Below are 22,302 nucleotides of genomic sequence, written 5' to 3'. Positions count from 1 at the left end.
AGGAATAGGACCATTTTTGCAAATAATTTTTGGACGGGACTATTTTTGTAAATAAAATTTGTCAGGAGGCTATTTGCAAAAAAAGCCCTTATTTGGGAGAATATTAGAATTTCTACGCATAGAGAGGTGGGTTCAATTGTTGCGCAAAATCAATTACTAGTACGTTGAAGGTAAACTTTGGCCCTCATACAGCACTATATCCTCGTAATGAATTATATAAAGCGATGGACTTTTGTAGTGAGCAATGCAATGAATCGGCAAAAAAGTTTTTATTTCATTTTATTTTATTTTATTGGCTCACAAGAAAATCCTTCTGACTGTTCTTGCAACCACCCGAGATAAAAGCCTGCCAGCTAAATCCACAGGGAGAAGAAGCAACTGTTGTTGGGACTCCGATGGCAGCTGCAGCCAAAAAGTGTTATATATAGGAAAATCAGAACCTAACCACAGAAGAGATTATAGGTTTAATAAACTCCAATTTAGCTCGGAACACCTTGCGTATCTGTTGAGCATGCACATGCACATATCCAATGTATAGGCTTGTCCTTCTTTTTTTTTCCTTTTTTTAAAAAAAATTTAGTGTAAGGGTATTGTAGCTTCTTACCTCAGGTATGACAGAGAGAACAGGCAGAAACTCCTGAACAGATGTCATCTCATAGAGAACAAGAGAAACCTCCTCTGCTTTACTGTTTTCCTTCTCCTCGGCATTAGCGTATCTTACTTCCTGCATATATAAAAGGAATGATAAAATATCAAAAATTCCACTAGAAACTGATGAGAGGTCTAGTGCTTTCGAGTGTTGGAAACTGATTTTTTTGTTATTCCAAAATTTGGAATCTTAGGTAATCCACGTACCTAGCCTTCAAGCATTATTGCTTGCAACAGACATGCAAACTTATCTAAAATTGTATTCTTTTCACTGTTTATCATTCCTAATTAATGTCTTATTATATAACACAAATGTGCCACGGAAATTACAACCTGAAAAGCTGTGAGTTTCCTTAGTAACTACTAGAGTTCTAAATCTATCTTCCTACTCTTAACTGAATCAGTAAAGTACAGCCAACAACTCTGGTATTGTGAGAAGTTTCTGATGCATTTTCATTTCGATACTAAAGATACATGACCTGTCAAAAATGATGCTACTGCGATAATAATAAACTTACTGCAGTTGAACTCTCATTCTTCTGAAGCTTGGATAGGAGCAGAAGAAGGCGGCGCAATGTCTGCAAGTTAGCAATATCCTCATGACCCATTGAGGAGGATGAATAAGAAATGACAAATGGCAATCTTGAAGCAGCGGTAGAAGTAATGGTGTCCAAAGTCGCCATGCCAAGAGCATCTATTCCCTGTATATGAGAATAATATTGGTAATTTATAAGAACGCACTTATGTAAACATCTTATAATAAAAAGTGACTACAAAATTTTAAATGAGACACACTAGGAAGCAAAGATTCTCTGTTTTGACTTGCTTTACCCCACAGTTTTGCCTTTAGGAAACATACGCAAAAAGCATAAACCACATTACAATGATTGTTTTGGGATGACGAATGATACTTAACAGGAAAGTTGCTTCACGAAAAAAGAAAAAAAATGTAATTAATTCCTCATGCTACCTAAGAACCCTTCAGTTCAAATAGCAATATCCATCACCCGGATAGTGTTAGATGTTTAGATTTCTGTGAACAACTTAAATGGGTAATTACATGATAGGAAGATTCTACCATGATGACAAATTTGTGATCACCTTTAATTAAGGCAACAGTATGAGCTTTTATGCCATAACTACTAAGGAAGGAGCTTAGGGTTAAGTTTCATGAATCATGAATCCTTCAGACCAAAAGACTTGCAATATTCTTCATCAACCTAAGAGCCATGATAGCTTTCTTCATTACTTAAAAATCCTGTCATCATTCTCTCCTAATGGGTAACTTCTGCTTAAATTTAGCTATATAACATACATCAAAATTTATGACCTTAGACTACTTTAGCGAGCACATTAGCATACCCAGTCCACACATGAATTTAATCACAAGCAAGCAATGGAAAAGTTATCACATGAAGTATGTAATTTGTAATGCTTTCAAACAAGTGATTGGCAGACTAATCGACAAGAGAGTAAAATATATACCTTAGCAACCTCTTGCAGAATTATCTCCCTTACAAAAGCACCCTAGAAAGCACTCAACATTTGCGATAGATTATCATTAATAAGGTTATAAAAGTTCAATAATGTGAAAAAAAAAAAAAACAATTTCAATGCTACCTTGTCAGTCAATGTGAAGGTCATTACTTGCTTGATTGCAGCTCTGGAATCAGTTTCTTCTACTTCGCCTCTAACAAGGGACTGTTCAGTTCTTGCACGAAGGGACTGCAAAATAAGTCAAGCCAAAGTCTGTTGAGGTACTGTATAGAGACATTTGGAATTCTCAAGTACTATCTTACAACAAAGCAAATACATAGATTGAACCATATGATACTATCAAAAGGTTAGATTGGCATTCATCATGATGTTACCACTCATCAGTTGGCTAGCTGTTCAGTATCAAGATATAGAGACATATCAATGTGCTAACATACTCCATTATCTACGAGCTTGCATTTCTTTTAGCAGATGTTATATGCACATTTTTTTTCCTGTAGTTGCACCAGTGCCTGATGTTAACCGGAGCTTTTCTGATTCACTAAACTGTCAAATACACAGCGTCAATCAAATGATATAGCTTCGTAGACCTGCTTGTCAACCTGCCAGTCCAGTTATCACCCCAGAAAAGCTAAGGCAGTTGGACATATAAAGAGGCAATAACTTTCTTTTCTTTCTTTCTTTCTTTCTTTCTTTTTTTCTTTTTTTTGCCATTCTTTGGAAGCATCAGGCTTGAACTCGTTTTAAAAATGCCCACGACCTTAAACTCATTTGGTCTGAGAAGCCAGTAACTGCCGCTCAGAATTTCAGAATATTACTTCACTCACATCACTTAAAGCCACTCAAGATTTCTTAAAACAATTATATGAAATCAAATTTCTCAGAAAAAAGATTTATTAGACAAATAGTAAAGGAAGAAAAGAAGCTTAAAAAGTTATTATCCAGTTACACCAAAGTGTGGTCCGTGGGAGTGAGCATACAGCCTATGGTAGTCCTTTCTACCAAGAAAGAGCCCCAAGAAGAAACAAGCATGTTACTTTGATAGACAAATAAATAAATCAAATATAGTATCATATAAGGAAGTATGAAAATAACCTCTGTTAATAAAGATTCTAGACGATCAATCCGGAAAACACCGTCCTGAGATAACATAAACAAATGGTTAGTTTGAAAGACTTTATTTTGCAGTAGAAGTGCTTAGACAGAACTCTAGAAAAGATACGCTTTGAGAAGCTGTAACTATTCTGAACAAAAGAATAATGTTGTTAACTCATGCGAATCACCAAATTGGTAAGAAAATGAAGATACAAAAAAAAATAACCTTATAAAGGAGAGTCTGCAAAGTAGCTCGAAGCTTGGGTGAGCTGTCAGTGAGAACTTTTCTTGCAATCCATGGGTATGAACTACTCAAAACTTTGTAATTTGGATCGAAACTGATTGCAATGCCCTCTAAAACAGCAAGGCTGAAAAGTTGAGCATTATAACATGAAAGTGGACTGTGTCTTGACTCTTGAGCAACAAATTGATGTAAAAGAAGATATTCATTCTTCTTAGAATTTTAACATTGTCAGGGGGGGAAGTGCCTTTTCTCTAGCAATTTAACAATTCATTTATTACCTCCGAATGACGAGAGAGAAATATGAGGGTATCTGAAACTTAAATTTGTACCTGAGCACAAAGGTAAAGGTATGAAGGAAATGAATTAACAGTGAAAAGAAAACTAAAAATAATAATCCAATGCAGAAGTATGTTAACCAAAACTGAAGGTATAGATATAATTCCAAAACTTCATTTTTATCTACAAGATGCGATGCACAGTTTTAGAGATCCTCCCACACTTTAATGGATAGGACCACTGAAATACCAAATGTAATAGATAAATCTGATTCTTTACAAACAAGATAGGAAAAGCTACTTGATAAATCAGAGGAATTTTTTCATTAATGGTCCTTGATTTGCAATTATGTACTGATATTTGAGTTCTAGCATGCCTCTCAAAGCGATTCAGGTTGAGACTCTCGTTTTTCCTTATTATATATGAGGAGCTTTCATCTTGTGATCCATATAAGATAGTTTTTATCTTGTGAGCCAAATAATCTCAAGTTCAACTGCAGCAAGGTAATTGCAAGGAAGTAGAAGATGCACGAGAATCTTGAAGAAACCCTTGTCAAAGAAATGAAAACCCCAATCTAGCCAATGCATTTAATTCCCTAATGTACTCATCTGGTTGTGAATACTGACATATGGCACAATAACATGTAGGCTGTTGAGTCACTTATATTATTTTGATTGTCCATATCAGTTATTACTAAATTGAGAAGGCACAAACGAAGTATGAAATTTTCATAACAGTTGCAAAGCACCACATTTATTTATTTCAAGGTGCCAAGATTTTCTTCATGAGATCTGTGAGATTGAGAATATAATTATTTAAAACACTGTTCTCCAATAGCTTAAGCTTTTGGAGAGAAACGGTTGTTACTCAAAATTTAACATGAGATCAGAGCAAGAGGTCTTGAGTTCGAATCATGCCAAGCTCCTAACTTCATTTAATTTTCTCCCATTTAATTTAAGTCCACGTCTTAAGCCTACCAAAAAGTCTCAAGTCTAGAGGTGAGGGGGAGTGTGAATATAAATATTAAAAAACACCGTTTTCTTATAGTTTAAGTTTTTGGAGAAAAACAACTATTTCTCATAATTTAACAGAGATAAATAAGAATAATAAAAAGTCATATAACCTTGCAGAAGCAGAGGTTGAACTTCTTTATTAATGAAACAAAGCATTCACGGAGTCTGTTTTGTCTCTCTCTACCTTAGTTAACAGTTCAAATAATGTATAAGTAACCAGTTGGTTGGGAACTATACAGAACCCTTCTAATAGTTAGGTTCCAATAACCAGGCTACTTTCCCAAATTGACATTTTAATCACGTTTAATAGCTACACATTTCTAGAGTATTAGAAAGATGTTGAATTTATCTTTGTGAAGGAAATAGATGAATCAGAAGAACTGCCTAAAATATGAAACTGAAGAGTTCAACAAAAGAAAGCATACATGGTGCGCCCAAGATTCCCAGAGAGATCTCCAAAGCTTATATTGCGAACTCCTTTATTCACAGCATTTTGAAACACATCTGAAGCCAAATATAAGCAGTTTAGTAAATATTCAGCTATATGAAAAAGCAACAGATAAAAAGTAGATCAAGAGAGATTTTAAGGCCAATACTTCCAAATCTAAGTCAGAATTGTGAGATTTAATTACCAAATTAAGCAAAGAGAGAAAACCTGTCAATGCCTTCGTAACTTCATCTTTCTGGGTAGTTGGAGGGAGAAGTCTGTTAGATATAAATCAAATATCAGAACAAAGTAAAAGACATAGATGACTGGTCGCACACATCATACAGTGGCAAGACACATAGGGCATCTGATGTTCCCTACAAAATACTAATGATTACTTCAGCAGTGAGCAAGCAAATCTTACAAAAGAGTCTCTTAATCAAATAAGCTAATTACATTTTTCATGACTGAATATGATGTTCAGATTCTGATAGCATGATAATGACCATATTCACAAGTAATTTGCAACAAGATATATGCAGTTCTTGATAAGCTAATAAAATGATTTAAAGTCTCTACTGACACTTGTAGATCAGAACAGATGCTTACCCAAGAGTAATGAAGTCCTTTGCCAGAGCATCAAAATCACGGTTAACAAGATGAAGACAAGCTTCAATAAATCCATCCCGAAGTTCTTGTCTGAATTCACCCATCATTCCAAAATCTGATGCAGAGAAATGTGCACCAATTGGCATAAAAGGGGAATTTGTAGGTTGCTTTTAGCATCATTTACTACTTTTTCTGGACCGCTTAAAGTTAGCAATATCTTAGCTTGCACATATTTTTTTATTTACTTCCAACCTAAATATAGTTTCTAACAAAAAAAAATTTACGTTTGTATAGTTATTTTTTTGTAACACCAAAGCAATAATTGATGTCAAACATGTTAATGAGTAGCATGCAGCAATCTCGAGAAACAAAAAAAAGGAACAAAAAAAAAAAGGATGCTGAGCACGCCCGACTAATAAAAACAAGGTTCAATATGCAAATGCAGGTGTGCAAAAGCCAGCCCGTTCGAGTTAAAGCAAACATCATTTAGTAGAAGTATACCTAAGTAAGCTAGCTTCCCATCTGATGTTCGCAGGAGATTTCCAGGATGAGGGTCTGCATGATAAAACCCATAATCTAAAAGCTGAGAAAGCGAGCAATAGACTCCTACCTGAAAGTTACAAATCCCATGAAAAATAGCATAAGAAAAGTAGGATGGCTGCATACATTTTAAGTTTCGGGAGAAAAAGTTTACTCAAGTATCACTTTTATGTGAATTTATACCTCAACTAAATAAATATCTTTAACTTCAGATAGTTTCTTCCCCTACAAGAAGGAAAACAATAATGAGAAACACAAACCTTGTTTATCTCTGGTGCATTTAAAAATGATAAATGAAAAGTTCTATAGAGTGCACCTCCACCCATTCCATGGTGAGGACTCGTCGACTAGTCTGCTCCATATACATTTCCGGCACCATAACATCTTTCAATCTTCCGTAAAGCTCCCTAATTAACATATAACAATAAATTCATTATAATATTCTAGTTCTTACAAACATAATACAATTGCCGGTTAAGTATGCTTAACGGTCGGCTCACAATCTTTACAACATAGTTCATCTGTTATTAGCATATTACACCACAAATATGAGAATTCAAAAATTTTTCTTAGAAACCTGTCCCATAGCCAATCAAGCCTAGGATACCATTATGGAAGTCAATATTTGTTACAACAATAATACGTGAGACTTCCTTAAAGACTGCAACATTGCTTCAAAAACAAAATACCTGAACTTCGCTCCATTCCTTGCTTCAGCCCTGTAATCCATCTCCTGCATTAAATGTGATTTACCTGTATTCAATGTGAAGATCTAAGAGTATGCCCAAGAGACTTCAAACCAAATAAAATTTGGGACAAAGAGAGCCAATTCTATTAAACATGATAGAAAGCTTTCCAAACAAACCACAGATCAAAAAGCAGAAATCCTACATTTTGCATCGAATTGTGTCTCTCACAATAGAGATTATATGCTCACGCAAGAAGATTTACAGAAAGAAGTTGAAAAGAACTAATCATCTACAAGTTTTTCCAGCAAGCTTGTCTTGAAAATCCATGTCAAATTTTATCCTTGCCAAATGATTAGAATTTCCAAATTCGAGGCATTGGAAGGGTCTGGGCAAGGGGATGGTTTCGAGTCCAGTAAGGGCGCACTCAGTTTAGGGACTTAAATTGTAGGGAATCAAGCTCCCAATATTATTAAAGAAAAAAAATTATAGTCTACCTTATAGTCAAATTTTTTACTATTGCTGCTGATGGTGACACCTGTTTATTCCCATTCTAGCCATATCATAGTTTTCTGTACCTTATCAAAGGTACAAAATGATATGTAAGCTCCATATCAGAATCATGATATCTTGCTGGTAAGGTGGTTATTGCTTTAATTTTTGCACATTTTAAGGATAACAAAGTTTCAAGCATAATCACAACACAGTATCACAGTGCCATGACTGATTGAGCTAGCAAGCACTACTCTCAAGAAAGTGCAAGAGAACAGCCTATATAGTTCAGAAATTCAGCAAGATTATAGCCCAGCTGTGTACATGACAGCAAAGAATTTGGGACAGAACAACTGTGGAAAAGGTCGTGCCTGAACGAAACAAGCGCACATGTTCGCTACATATCAGAATATAATTCTGCTTAAATAGTAGAATGATGACAAAGAACTACTATGCTACGAACTGCAAAATAATGTTTTAAAGATAACATTGAGAGATAAACTATACCCGGAAGAGGCTTGATGCCCACTCATCAAGTACAGCCTGCATATAAAGATCCCAAATATGTATAACCAGAGACCTCAGAAAACAAAACAGAAAGCTGGACAAAAAAAGGAAAGTTGAGTTTTATTGTGGAAGAGAGTCTTAATATGCAGCTTGACTCAGCTATGAGCAAACTGGTGAAAAAACATAAAGTTGGGGAATCACCTGAAGATCTGTGTTCAAATTAGCAACTCTCCTGACAAGTCCTGCAACATATCTGAGAATATAGATATCTAATGAAATTGCTGCTTGAACGCCAGGCCTTTGCACTTTGACAGCAACAACTTTCCCAGAAGAACGAAGCCTGGCCTGGTAAACCTATAAATAATCCAGGGTACTACTTGTGATATCTGATGACGACAAATTCTCGATGGACTTTAAGATTTATGTATCACTTAAATAATAGAAAAAAAAGGACCTGCCCGAGGGAAGCTGCAGCAATTGGCTCTGGTGTGATTTCGGAATAAAGCATATCTACTGGCAAGCCGAGCTCTTTCTCTATTATATTGAAACCAACCTCAGTTGAAAAGGGCGCTATACGATCTTGTAACAATGAAAGCTCGTCAAGATATGCAGGTGGAATCACATCCTGTGGAATATCATAAGTCAAAGGAAGTCAACAAGAAAAACCTCCCTCAGTGTAGTCTATTTCACATTAATACTTCAATTTAATCTGGAAATTTCAACTGGCGTAGCATCTCCCACGACATCATTAATTAAGACCTACCTATTTCTTAGCGCATTACTTTTCAATCAGATCTTTAGTGTTAAAAGTCATTCCTGGTGAATAAACAAAACTACTCGAAGCCTCCTATTAGCTAGCTAAGTTGCAGATTTCCATGCTGGTACTATTTCGATTACAGTTCAAATTGCAGCTTTGAGAACATTAGCATGACAATATTCTTCGGAGATTTGCTAAATACATATGAAAATAATGCGCAAGTATATTCCAATTACATTTACCAAAATCAAGTATATCAAACAAGTATTGTAGATGTGTAAAGACGAAACCACAAAAATTTAATCTGAGATAAGATCCTCAAGGTCATTATAAATAACACTACCAAATTCATTGCTTTTTATTCATTTAAGTGAGAATCTCCAACTTACTGGCCTTGATGAGACAGCTTGAGCAATCTTAACGAATGCCTGTCAGTGAAGAAATATTTGAAAACTATTATTCAAAATAAAAGCCTTAGAAAAGTCAATGAAGCCAAATAATAAGAAACAACAGCGAATATGGACTAATTAAGAAATAAACAGTTTTCATAGGTAATAATAGTCTATGGATGAAACCATAAAAGTCAGAATATAACAGATAACACATTGGCCACCACATTTATATTTAGCACTTATAAATTAAAACTAAACAATAAGCACTAATGTTCATTTGATTGTGGTTCATAGATCAACAAACACGTTTTCAAATTAGCAGCAACCTGCCATGAGACTCCTCCAATTTTTGAGGAATTACAAGGACTTGGTTTCTAATTGAATTCAATATCAAAATCTAGAGTTGAACTTGTTCTTCTGAGACAGAAGAAGCATTTTTCACAAGCTCATAGAGCATAAGAACCACTATTACCTAACTACAAGACTAATCCGCTAAACTGAACCAAGAAACATACCGGACCGAGTTCTAGCAGAATCATCCGAAGCTCCGCAGCTCTAATCTGCAATCAACCAAGAAATCGAAAACCCTAATCAAACATCAGGCAAAGAAGATCTCGAGACAGAGAAAACAGATCATCAGATAGGAAATCAACACCTTAAACATCTCATCCGATCGATCCAGCACGCCATCGAGGTACCTAAAGGCGAACCACCGCCCAAACGTGGTGCCGATTTGGACGAAGCGGCGGAGGACCAAGAAGGGTTTCCGGCGATAGATCGCGGTGATCGCCAGGAGGTTGTACTCCTCCAAGAACTCCGCCTCCGAGGAGGCACCGCCCTCGAATAGATAGCCGGAGTATTTGGTGAAGGCGTCGTCCTCGCCGGAGCCGACGGAGACGGCGGCGGAGATCGGCGGCGGAGGGCTCCTCTGCCGCCGCCGGGGTGGAGAGGGGAAGGGGATCCGGCGAAAGCTGCGTGCGAGGCGAGGGGAGCGGAGGGAGCCATACCATGGGGTTAGGGTTTCGGATTTGAATTTGGCGGGAAAGAGCGGAGGGGACGGGACGAAGAGAAGCAGCATTGTAGAGAGAGAGAGAGAGAGAGAGAGAGAGAGAGAGAGAGAAGAGATTGAAGGAGAAGAGTAGCGATTGGAAAATTTAATTTGCATGCGATAATCGATATATCTTTTTTTTATGTATTGAAGCGAGATGCGTGCACGAGTGAACCAGGACCGCTTGATCACGATCCACACTCTCTGCTGGAGAAGAGGCGAATGGTCGTAATCAAGATGGTTTGGCGTCGCAAGATACGTTTAGTGGGCTATGAGGTTTCGTAACTGAGATTTAAAGTTCGAAATTTTATTATTTTTATTAAAAAAAAAAGAAGAAAGAAACAAAATATCTAGCTCTCTTTCTTAAAGAATAAAAAAAAAAAAGCTTTTGGATATTTCGCATACGGGCTAATTTAGGGACACGATGCGGTGCTCAATGAACCGGGCTTATTTTATTGGGCATAAGCCTCTGAGTCAGCTTCGTCGCAGTGGACCGAGCTATGATGTCACTTTTTCATAGTCAACTTCTCTGATCAGCGAAAGGGTGGTGTTTGGTTTTTTAACAAACTCCAGAATCAATATTTTCAGGAAAAAATAAATCCCATGAAAAACGCCAATTTTTCAAAATTTTCTTTGTTTGTATAAAAAAAAATTCAAAAGGTGAAAACATAATAATTTTATGCAATCTTAAAAAAGGTATTGCAGAAAAACCTTTTTTTTTCTAAAAACTAAACATTGGGAAAGTATTTTCTAGCCCAAATATTTCTCGGTAAACTAAACATCCCCTAAAGGAAGTAAAACCGCAATTTCACAAAAAGTAGATCCATTTCTGAATGTAAATATTTAAATGTACCGTTTGGTTCGGGTATAAACAAAAACTAGGTATTATAGGGATAGATACAAGTATGGAGATAAGAAAAATAGCGTTTGGATAAAAATTGGGTTGTTCCCGGGGATCAGAAAAATAGCGTTTGAATAGATAATATGGAATAAGAAAAATAGTGGATAGTTATATATAAAAAATAGAGGTGTTGGTGGAAATAATTATATCCAGTTATTATAGATAACCGAGAATTACTGTTCGAATAAAAAATTAATATTTGGATATAAAGTGGGATAAGGGATTGTTCCACCAATTATTCCCAATCCAAACGCTACATTAAAGTTCGTGTTTAAAAATAGCCCATTTTCCAAATAGATGATTTGACCTGGTACGAATCGGAGCTGAGCTAGATGGAAACAAACGAGCAAACAAGTTGTGTACTAAATGGAACTTTTTCTATGTTTTATATACTTAAAGCTCCAAGTTACATAGAAGGTAGCTAGTTCTTGGGTTTTCCAACCCATGTGCACTCGCCTATTACTTCAACGGTTTAAATTACACAAATTTAGATCAAACACCACCATCTACTGCAATACGTGCCAGAGCCGTCCACTACGTACAGAGCTTCAATCTATAAATTTACTACCGCTGCATGATCCAGCCGAACAGCTTCAATCTATAAATTTACTACGTTGGCCTACATCACAACACCGATCTACATCTCATCAGACCAATCGCTGAGCTCGCCCTCGTAGAAGAGGGCTTCGACGAGGTTGTCGATGAGGGAGTCGACGAAGGTGTTGCATCCTAAGGTGAACATCTGGCCGATCCGGTTCCGTGCGCTCGAGAACCACGCGAACGCGGCGGCGCAGGCGACAACAGCTGCGCACAGCCCCGCTGCCTCTGTAATTTCTTGCATGTCCAGCTTCTTGAAGAGGGTGTTGCCCGTCACCACCTCGATGGACACCGCAGCCGCAAACACAACCTACCAGGATTTAATTCAGAGCACCAAAATTGTTAGAAGCAGGTTTTTTTTTTTTTTTTCATTTTTGCATAAGAGGATTTTTTAAACAAAAACTAGAGACCAAAATCATGTTTGTGAACAATTAGTTATCTCTTGTAGCAAGCACAATGCAACGCTTGCTGAACAGTTTAGTGGACCCAGTCAAAACAGACGAACTTTATGGATTTTGACTTAGATGAGACGTAACCAGAATCGATGCAACTAGATTTGGTCTAAGAAAGTTGAGCTAAATTAACCAACAGTTTTGACCCGGACCCTGAACCCAATCACCAAGCGTTGACCAAACAGATTTAACTAGAATTATGAATTATTATACTAGCTTAGCAACTCACATGATATCTGAGCGCACAGTTCCTGAATTTGAATAGACGTACTTTAGTATGCGTCGCAAGGTAAAGCTGGTAAATTCTTACAGCTGAATTGAGAATTCCAACGTACGTACCATAGCGAGGCGGCCGGAGACGATCTCGAAGTCGTGGCTCCTCCGCGAGCTCTCGATGTAATCGGCGAGGGACGCGAAGAACGGCGAGGGGTCGTCCCCCCTCGGGGCCCTCACCAATCCATCGCGCGATCCGGAGCCATACGATCGCAGCGTGCAGAGCCGGGGCTGGAGCACGATCTTGTTCCCGCCGTCGGGGGTGGGCCCCACCGACCTCACCCTCAGGATCGGCGCCTCCCTCCTCGCCGGTCTCTCCGGTGCGATCTCGCAAAAGATCACCTTTGCAGCGGCGGCGCGAGCCATGCGAGCGTAGAGATCGCCGAGGAGGAATCGAAGCCAAAGGACAAAGAAAGAAGCGTTCCAGAATTGGAGCAAACGTACGTTCTTTGACAGTGTGGTAGCATCGACGGTATCCGGTAACTATAGGTGAGCTTATCCTCTCAGGAAACCAAAAAAGAATATTGTAAGATCAGATGCACATCATAGAATGTATAAAATACAAATTTATGATCTCTAAACCAATACATTAATGTACTGGGGAGAATATAATTTTGAGCCCACTGCTATTTTACATTTGGGGGGGAGGTGACGGGATCCAGATTGTTACGGTTGTCCTATTCGCGGTGTTTGAGGAATCCACGTAAACGATAACCTCGACTGGGAGAATAGTTGCGAAGGGAGCGCGCGATGGTGGGCTCCGTTCCTGCGTCGTGGCTCTCCTCCCTTACACTGCAGTACCTTTCGCCTTCCTGGACCGTCCTTCGCCGTCCGATCGTGAACCGACGGACGATATCGATTAGCACAGGCAGATAATTACTAATACTGGGGGCCTGCGCGGGGAAGCTTCCGGAGCGCTTTTTGAGGACAGCAACCGACCGCGTGGGTTTGGGTTCGAATGAAGCTTGAAACTATACCAAATATTCTTTTTTGGCTAAGGCAGCAATGGTTCCCAACAAGTCGTAAACTATACCAAATATTCTTTTTTTAACCTTATTTTTTGATTTTACGGGAAGAAAATGTATTTGTACCCTTCAATCATACTTATGTTGAACCGTTCTAGGTTCGCCAATTCGGTTTTTGCAAAATCAGTAAAAACTGCAAAGATCGTATGGGACTCCCCATGTTACGTACAGAGTTATTATTTTCTGTCAGCTTAAGCTTTTAAAAGTAATTGAATAGTTGGTTAACAAGCGAAAGGTTATAATCAAGATCGGAGAAATATTTCAGTCGACTTTTGTGTTCGAGTTGGATTTCAATAGCATAGCAATTACCTAATATATAGCTAGCTCGCCCACCCAACCCAAACTACTCAGATAGTACGAATCCAAGTTCTCTACCATTGTTTAAAAAAAGCCTGATTAATAGACATGTCTAATTGCTAACATTAAGCGTGCAATTGTGTTCCTTTATGAAGTTCCTTTTTTGTAGTAGTAGTAGTAGTCCTCTACACCAAAGTGGCAAAGAGCTTGGTGGTTGATATCCGAGACCTAAGTTCGAATTCTAGTTGATTCATGTTTTTAGCTAAATTTATTTATAAATAAAATAAACGAAGCAGATAGCGTGCTATCTTTCTCTCAAAAAAAAAAAATTATTTGTTATAACTTGTGTTGTCATTTCTCAGTTCTTTTTTTCTTTCACTCTTGATTGTTTCTTTGGGCTTTGCAAAGAACATTAACTTTATTCGCTTTTGCTTAAGGGCTACTTTATTGTTATTTCCGCACTGGCCATGTCTCTGCCTTTTAATGAGTACTAAATCACCAGGATATAAATTAAAGTTGGTGGGTGAACCAGGTTGTCTTTGATATTAAAGATTCAGTAGCAGTTCTGGGGCGAAAAAGCGGTAAAGCATACACAAATTTGACACAAATAATATTAGTCCTTTTTCTTTTTCTCTATGGTTTTGAGAAACATTTTTCACCTTTCAAAGGTTGTTGTTTGGTCTTTTTCATTTTTTATTTTTCACCTTTCAAATCAGAGCACTCGATAGCGGACGAAACAGAAACATTGAATCATGACACAGTGTGGCGTGGCTCTCAATCAAAGGACTCCTATGATTTGGAGTGCAGCTGTAACTCTTTAAATGCTCTATAATTGAGCTCTTCACCTGCCAACTGGTCCCATGGTCCCCTTATCTTGAGGTTAGCTTAGGCAAGGTCAAGTCGAAGGGATATTTGATTCAACTCATCAATGGAAATGCACGTAAGGTACAACCATCGATCCTTTTGTTGCAATCACATGCATAGGATGATAGAGCCACAGTACACTTTCGTATTTTTGTTGCAAGCGAACCAACCGCGGGGCCTGTTTCAATCTTCACATGTTACAAATGGCCTAAACAATCAACTTACCCACGGCTCTTTGTGTGCGTGTGAGAGAGAGAGAGAATCAAAGCATTGAGCACATTTTACGGATAAAATGATCGCATGAGTCTTAATAACTTAAACACGGGGAGAACAAACTCGAGACACTCAAACAGGGGAAGTAGAATCATGGGACGTAGTACGTAGTCTCAAAACTCATAACTTTTAATTGTGTTGGGGCGGCGGTGGCTTCGACGCTACCGGAAGTGCCGGCCCTCTCCCTCTCATGTTACTCACACGAATCCCTCTACAATGAGCATTTGAAAACACGAGTCACAAACTCTATATCCAAGCAAAAAGGGATTTTTAAAAAACTTTATACAAAGCATTTCCTACTGATCGAGAGATAGTCCAATCAATTATTATTTTTACTTTAAAATTTGTACATTGCATATAAAAACGGTTAATTAGACCGTCTCCCTGCAGAGAAATTTTGCATATAAGTTTTGTTCCAAAAAGACCATCGATTAAAGATTAACAAGCACGAAATAACTGTAACCTGAACAGAAGCCACCTTCGATTCATTCAAATCCCCAACATGGCCTAAAAAACGAAGCAATTCGTGCTCTCAATATGTAAGATCATCATCTCTTTCTCGCAAACAGAAACATTTTTTGGCTTTTATGTACCTTTTTCATGAGAGTCCCCGTTGCTGCAACCTTTGAAAGGACCAACGAGACAAGAGAGCTTGTCCTTGAGTTGCTTTGTGAACTTAGCCATGGCGCCAGTGAAGATGACCTGTAGCCTTTGTTTCTTCTATGGCCTACGGGTTCAATGAGGTGGAGGGTTTTTGAAGGGTTGGCCCATGTGGCTGGGTTACTATATAATGTGACTTGGCATGGTACTTAATTAATTGAAAGGAGATTCTCTCTATATTTAGTACAGCATGTGATTGTAAAGCGAGATTTACTTTGTGTTGCCATTTCAAAAAGATTAACTTTGTAGCAATTTATGCGTAATTTAATGCGGTAATAAATAAATAGGAAGATTCTCCTGAAGAAAATGACTAAAGGGGGATTTTGCGTCATACCATGCCAACATGGTCACATGGGCTCCTCTGTACTTTGACTTGATGGGGATTCCCAAAAATTCTCAAATTTGTTTCATTTCTTTTAATAATATAATACTTCCTCAAACTAATCTTTTTTGTATTGAAAAAAAAAAATCTAAGGAATTTGAATCACTCTTTGTTACTTTGGATTTTATATTTCAAAAAAAGTTATTTCGAAAGAGAGAGAGAGAGAGAGAGAAAGAGGAGAAAAGGATGAATTGTTACGATATTTAACTCTTATTTCAGTCTACAATTTCATACTTTTTAGCTTTTTTAGTTTTATCCTAAACTGTAGAAAAATAAAATTATTTTGTTATATCTTGTAACCTGGAAAAGTCATTAAAATAGTTCTTCTTTTTAAAAAAATATATAAATATCACTAATCAAGCTACACTGGTTTTGACAAACACCCCACTTCTACAAGATTCCCGAACATGGCCTCATCTGTGAACCCTTTATCTCATCGCGATTATAAGCTTTTATTTAAAGTTATTGTTAGAAAAACCTATCCAAAAAGTTAAATCATTTTTCTAAAAATAGATTGTGTGGTTTGTCGAAAGTGTGAGAAAGTATTTCTCACCGGGCACTAATTAGATCGTGAGCGTGACAAGGCTTATTATGTGGTCTACAACATTAAATCCATATAAGGTATATTTATAGCACCACTCAACGCCAATTGATTTTTAATTAAGTGCAAATGCAACACACCAACATCTTATGTAGCTTTGGAGCTTAATTACATGCATACAAAAGCAGTACTGAAGCTAATTAAACAACTCTTCCACAAACCAAAGAAAAACAAACTAGCATTATATATATACACACGCACGCATGCTAAGAACCTAGTTAAGAGAACTTTGAACTTGTAGACATTAATATATAATGTTTTATTTATAAGACGTGAACTTCAACCATGAACCATAGTCACGTCGCTGCAGCACCATGTTACTTGTACAATATTTCAATTGTGTTCCGGACTAGGTGGGTTGGAAACATGCATGTGGGACGAAACCTTTTCCTCAGTAATAATCTCCCTACTCTGCATATATGTATGAGCCATCCAAATCAATAAGCTCTAATGTCAAAGCGATTAATAAGAATAAAAGAGTGCTAAACATATAATAAGCTACTCTATTTCAACCTAAGAAGAACAATTTTGAGAGTTGAGCTCTGTGCTTTCAAACGCGCTTGTAATTTTTTAACTGTTGGATCACGAGTTAAAGAAGCTTAACGGGGCATATCAATAATAGTACTGTACAGATCTTGAGGCAATTCGACGGTTAAAAATTTATAACACAAATGCTCATGTATTTTTAAAAACACATTAGCTCAACTCACCTAGGCTTTGGAATTTAGAGCTGTATATATATGTGTGTGTGTGTGTGTGTGTTGTAAGAAACGTTATTGAAATATGTCCCTAGGTTTTTTCTGGTTTAGATTCACAAAGTATTCAACAATATATTCTAATGAACAACAGATATGCATGCATGCATCACCAGAGTCACAGCAGAGGTCGTTTGTACACTGGCTACAGTACTACTACTACTACTCTCATTTCCTGCATGCATAGATGAAATAATACAAGAAACCATTAGATCTATCGATTAAAATAATGTGAAAGATGGAAAACGTACCATATGATAACTTCATGAAACAGGAGAACAAATATTTATTCGAACTATATATATATATATATATATATATACTCCACCTTTATTTTCTTTATTGTTACCAAAGCTGAAGCTCTTGACGCGTTGAAAGAAGTAAGAGAATTTGGCCTTGAGCTGCTGGGCGAAGTCGGCCATGGATCGAGTACTTCAAAAAACTTCAGAACCTTGTTCTTAGCTTTGGTTTGGGGTTGCTCATGTATAGCCCTTATTGGCTTTTTATAGATGGAGCGAGTGCCCAGTTGGTGTGGTTTCTGAAATAGCTTTACTATATATTTGGAGAAAGTGAGTTTAGTGGAAAAAATATTTGAAGTTTATGTTGTAGCCGGAAATTAAGATAAGTATTTGAATCTTTCGGAAAAAATAATTTAAAAAGAAGGGTAAATTATATAAAACTTTCCTGTCAAAATTCGATTTTCAGTTTCTCTTCCTGTCATTTAAAACTCTACACTTTATCCCTTTGTGAAATAAAAAATGTTCACATAGGGTATGGTGTGAAATGTGATGACAAAATGACCAATTTACCTCTCATCATTTTCGTCTCCTCCCTCATCTCGCTCATCCGCCGCCTCCTCTCTTCGATTTTTCCCGTCTTGATCGGCCGGGTTCGTCTTCATTTTCTTCTCCGCCTGCTCCCTTTGTCCTCTGCCCTCTCGTCGCCCTTCCATTTCGGCGACAGTAGCGAAAAAATCGGGGTGGAAAGAAATTGAGAAAATTGCGGCGGGCAAGGGCAAGAACGAGGATGAGGCGACAGAGGAGGGCGAGGGGGTGTTTGTGGGCGTGGACAGAGATATGGGCGAGGGCGAGGCGGCGGAGGAGGGCGAGACTGTGAGGCGGCAAAGCAGAGGAGGGCGAGGCAACATGAGAGAATGCTGAGGATATTTTTGGCATAAAAAAATAGAGTAGTATTTTATAAACGGAATCCTAATGGATTATTAACGGCAGCAGGTGAAGTGAACAATTTTTATTTTATAAGAAAGCAAAGTGTAGATTTTTAAATGACAGGGAGAAAAATAAAAAATCAAATTTTGACATAAATATTTTCTGTAATTTAGTCTAAAAAGATACCATCAATTTGGAAGTTCTATTTCCGGTACATTGGGAATTTAGCTCGGGTGATAATGTAGTAACAAATTATATTACATATATTATAATTTCTTTTCCATAATTGTACATCTTACTCTAACGAGGAAAGATGCAAGTAATGAATTTAGCTCGGGTGATAATGTAAGTAACGAAAGATGCAAGTAATTATGTATCAGCTTAATTATATGAATGAAAAAAATTGAGATGCACGGTTCTAGTGAATTCTCTAATGAGATATGCTATTAAGTCTACAACTCAAAAGATGACTCTTTTAACGAAGCACTGGGAATTGCTCCTCCCTAATAATAGAGCTGCTCGTCCCTGCTAGCTATTAAATTTTCTTCTTCTTCTTCTTCTTCTTCTTCTTCTTCTTTTTTTTTTTTTCCTCTTTCGCTTGAGGCCTCGATTATTTCACCACTGTAGCTTAATTTAATTTCTTTATAAATAAAGCGGGTAACATGTTATCTTTTTTCTCAAAAAATTATCCATAAGTAACTCAACTTTGTTCGCTGGTAAGTATAAAGTGGGGTTGGATTGTAAAAGCAGTCGTGCTGTTGCACAACCTTTTCTCGCTTTCGCCACGTAGGCACGAAGGGGACGTCACGGCGCGTTAATTGGATGAAGGCGTTGTCAATGGGTCAAAAATTAGGGAGCACGTACGCGCACTAGGAAAAAAGTGTTGCAACTTTATTTTAGCCCACCTCTTTTTAACTTCAAAAAGCTGTGGTATGTGTCTTCTTGCCCCCACGGAGTATTGCATATATTACGTCCTCTTTTTATAGACTGTTAGTTGAAAATTTTTCTTTGAATTAATTTATACACATAGATTGAGATATTATATAAATTTTTATTGCACTACAATAGAATTAGGTTATAGGGACACATGTTTGGGACACTTTTGAGTAAGTGTCCCATTTATGCTAAAACTTAAAAACACATCTACTAATGCCTAAATATAAAGCCCAATCCAACCAAAAATAAAAGATTACTCTACTCAACCCACCACACCCAGTCCATTTGACCCGATTACAAACAGAAAAGAAAAAAAAAGAAAAATTAATTGCCATCTTTTCTTCTCTCTTCACTCAATCCACTGAAATTCTAGACGAAGAGCCTTTACTGTCATCCCCCTCCGCCACCGCAGCTAACGAGATAGAGTTTAGGCGGTTGCTAAATGCTCAAATAAGTGTTGGTAAATTAGCAACACTTTTTTAGCTTATAGCGACACTCTTTAACTGTCACTATATACCTAGCGACCCCACATATAGCAACACTTTTTAAAAGTGTCGGTAATTTTATCTAGCGGCACTTTTTTGACATGTACCTACATTTAAAAGTGTCGCTATAGACCGTTTTTGTTGTAGTGTTGGTATATTAATAATTAGTAAAAAAAAATTTAGTTTGCAGAGGATCGGCTCAAAAGATACTTTTGTTAGTGAGGAAATGTTCGTTTCACTGAACGTGAAGTTCAAGTTGGAGAAGATTTTCGGACAAAGTAGAGTTTAGATAAAAATTAATTTCCTTCTGTTATTTATTTGTATAATTGTGAAAATGGAGTATTTTTTTTAGTTTTGATATTTGCTTGATAGAAAGTAAATAATGTAATTTTTTTTTTTTTTGGGAAACAGGTAGTAAGCTACTTGCTTCATTCATTAAGTCAAATGAACTGAGCGTACAGGTTGAAAGCAGCTTAGGCCTCCGAGAAACCGGCAAAAAGGTGAAAAGTGAAAAGCGAAAAGAAAAGGCAAGGTAACAAAAGAAAGAGAAACAGAGGAAGGAGATGCAGGAGAGACATTAGAGCATTGTGGTCCAATTGCTGATCAGTAGTTTGACACGTTCAAGAGACCAGGTGATATTGGGCGGTTTTCCTCTGAAGATTGAGTTGTTTCTATCAGTCCAGATTACCTACCAAATCGCAGCCAGGAGGATCAGGCCTTATTTTCTCGACGAGTCAACATGGATTTCAGTAGTTCTGGCCCAGAGACCTCGAACGTCGCCTGTGCAGGTGTCAAGTGCGTCCGATCTTCCCGTACTGGGAAGAAGATACCGAACGTAAATACAATCGTTGAATATTTTTTTTGTAAAAATTAAAAGTATGAAAGATTGGTTAATATTTTTTTTGTAATTTATTTTGGTCTTCAAATAGCTAAAATTAATTATGTTTTTTTAAAAATTTTAAATTTTGATCGAAAGTAAAGTTACGATGAATTAAACAGTAAAGGTGAATATTTATGGTATAAAACCTTTTCATCTCTCTCTATGTGTAAGTACATGTGGTGCCCGCTATTCTAATATTCTATCAATGCACCAATCTTGTGTTTGGTAATTGATACCTCAGTTAGCACTTGTTTTGTCCTGCGCATTTTTGACAAGTTTTACTTGTGGACCCCTTTTGGCAAGGGTGATGGATAGAAAAATGTTTAAAATGTGATAGTTACATCATAATTTTTTAATCAATTATATTTGAATTTTGAGCATCATCTATCTTATTATGATTTTTTAAAATATATTTTTACTGTATTTTTTTAAAAAAAAATAATTTACTGAACACAAATGATATGATATAATTGCTACACAGTAGACTTTCTCGGTAAGTAGAGCCTTTTTATTTGCACAAGCTAAGATTTGGTCTTTTTATTTGCACAAGCTAAGATTTGATAAGATTCATATGTACGGAGACCCCTCAACTATAAACCTGAAAGTCCCATTAAGTTTTGATTTTTATGGTTGAGAATTTCTGAACTTTGGAATTTTCAATTTGGAACTAAGTGATTCATGAATTTTATCAAATTGACGAATGCTGATTTCATTAAAAGTTACTAATTTAATAACTTTTTAGCGGATAGATCAATAAATAACTACTTGGTAATGGAGCTATTAAATATAATAATTTTTTTAATTTTTGTGTAATAAGTTGAATTAATAAACTAGTTAGAAATTGAGATGAGCGCATCTTGAGTCCCATTTATTAATTAAATTCAATCAAATTCTGTTGAATATAAATATTAAAAATGCCATATATATATATTTCTGGGTTCGAGACTTCTTTTTTTTTGTAAGATCACTCACGACGTGAATTTGAATAAAATAGGAAAAATTTAATTATGCTAGGAGCCTGACATGATTTGAACTCAAGACTTACTGCTCTAATACCATGTGAAACAATCATTATACTCTAAAATCAAGTTTACTAATGTCTTCTGTAATAATAAAATATTTATTAATTTGCTATTTAATTTATCATACTTTTGTGAAAGCGAAGGCCGGCCCCCCTTTGTTGAGATTGTTGTTCTGCTTACCTATTTATTGATGGCTCCCTTTCTCTTTCTCTTTGTGTTCGTAATCAATGAAAGCTCCAAGCCGGTGCCTCCCACTGATGGAAAGTACAGGTTTAATTTCTTGTTAGGTCCATTCATTGCGCTAGGGAGAAGAAATTATGAATTCAATGTATAAACCATAAGTTTCTTTTCGCTTAATTGTTCGACTTCGAATTACATATATAGCCAAACTACTGCAGCAAAGTATAGAGTTGAGGTTCCAGGTGAAGTCACAGAGTTTTGAGTGCCCAGTTGGGGGAAACTTGGGGTTCAGATTATGTAGGAAACAACTTAAACTTCTGAT

General features: G+C 36.9%; 2 protein-coding genes across 2 annotated transcripts; both read right to left on the bottom strand.

The window, feature by feature from the left end:
* On the bottom strand, positions 128-10,338 carry LOC109704631 (uncharacterized aarF domain-containing protein kinase At1g71810, chloroplastic). Its single transcript, XM_020225397.1, has 21 exons — positions 9,839-10,338; positions 9,699-9,743; positions 9,181-9,219; positions 8,489-8,659; positions 8,236-8,388; positions 8,035-8,070; positions 7,039-7,082; positions 6,666-6,756; positions 6,533-6,574; positions 6,311-6,419; positions 5,810-5,924; positions 5,429-5,478; positions 5,199-5,277; positions 3,763-3,813; positions 3,467-3,608; positions 3,241-3,285; positions 2,269-2,373; positions 2,134-2,175; positions 1,167-1,349; positions 605-724; positions 128-402 (listed from the first exon to the last, which is right to left on the bottom strand). Exons 1-21 carry the CDS (start codon positions 10,259-10,261, stop codon positions 298-300), a joined length of 2,190 nt encoding a protein of 729 aa, XP_020080986.1. The 5' UTR covers positions 10,262-10,338; the 3' UTR covers positions 128-297.
* Positions 11,491-13,064, bottom strand: LOC109706895 (stress enhanced protein 2, chloroplastic). The gene is made up of 2 exons (XM_020227913.1): positions 12,521-13,064; positions 11,491-12,039 (listed from the first exon to the last, which is right to left on the bottom strand). The coding sequence occupies exons 1-2, from the start codon at positions 12,818-12,820 to the stop codon at positions 11,770-11,772; spliced, it is 570 nt and encodes a 189-aa protein (XP_020083502.1). The 5' UTR covers positions 12,821-13,064; the 3' UTR covers positions 11,491-11,769.

This window comes from Ananas comosus, linkage group 2 (assembly GCF_001540865.1).
Source record: "Ananas comosus cultivar F153 linkage group 2, ASM154086v1, whole genome shotgun sequence".
NCBI classification, from domain to species: domain Eukaryota; kingdom Viridiplantae; phylum Streptophyta; class Magnoliopsida; order Poales; family Bromeliaceae; genus Ananas; species Ananas comosus.
The sequence above is the reverse complement of the archived record's forward strand: the minus strand, read 5'-3'. Positions and strand labels throughout refer to the sequence as shown.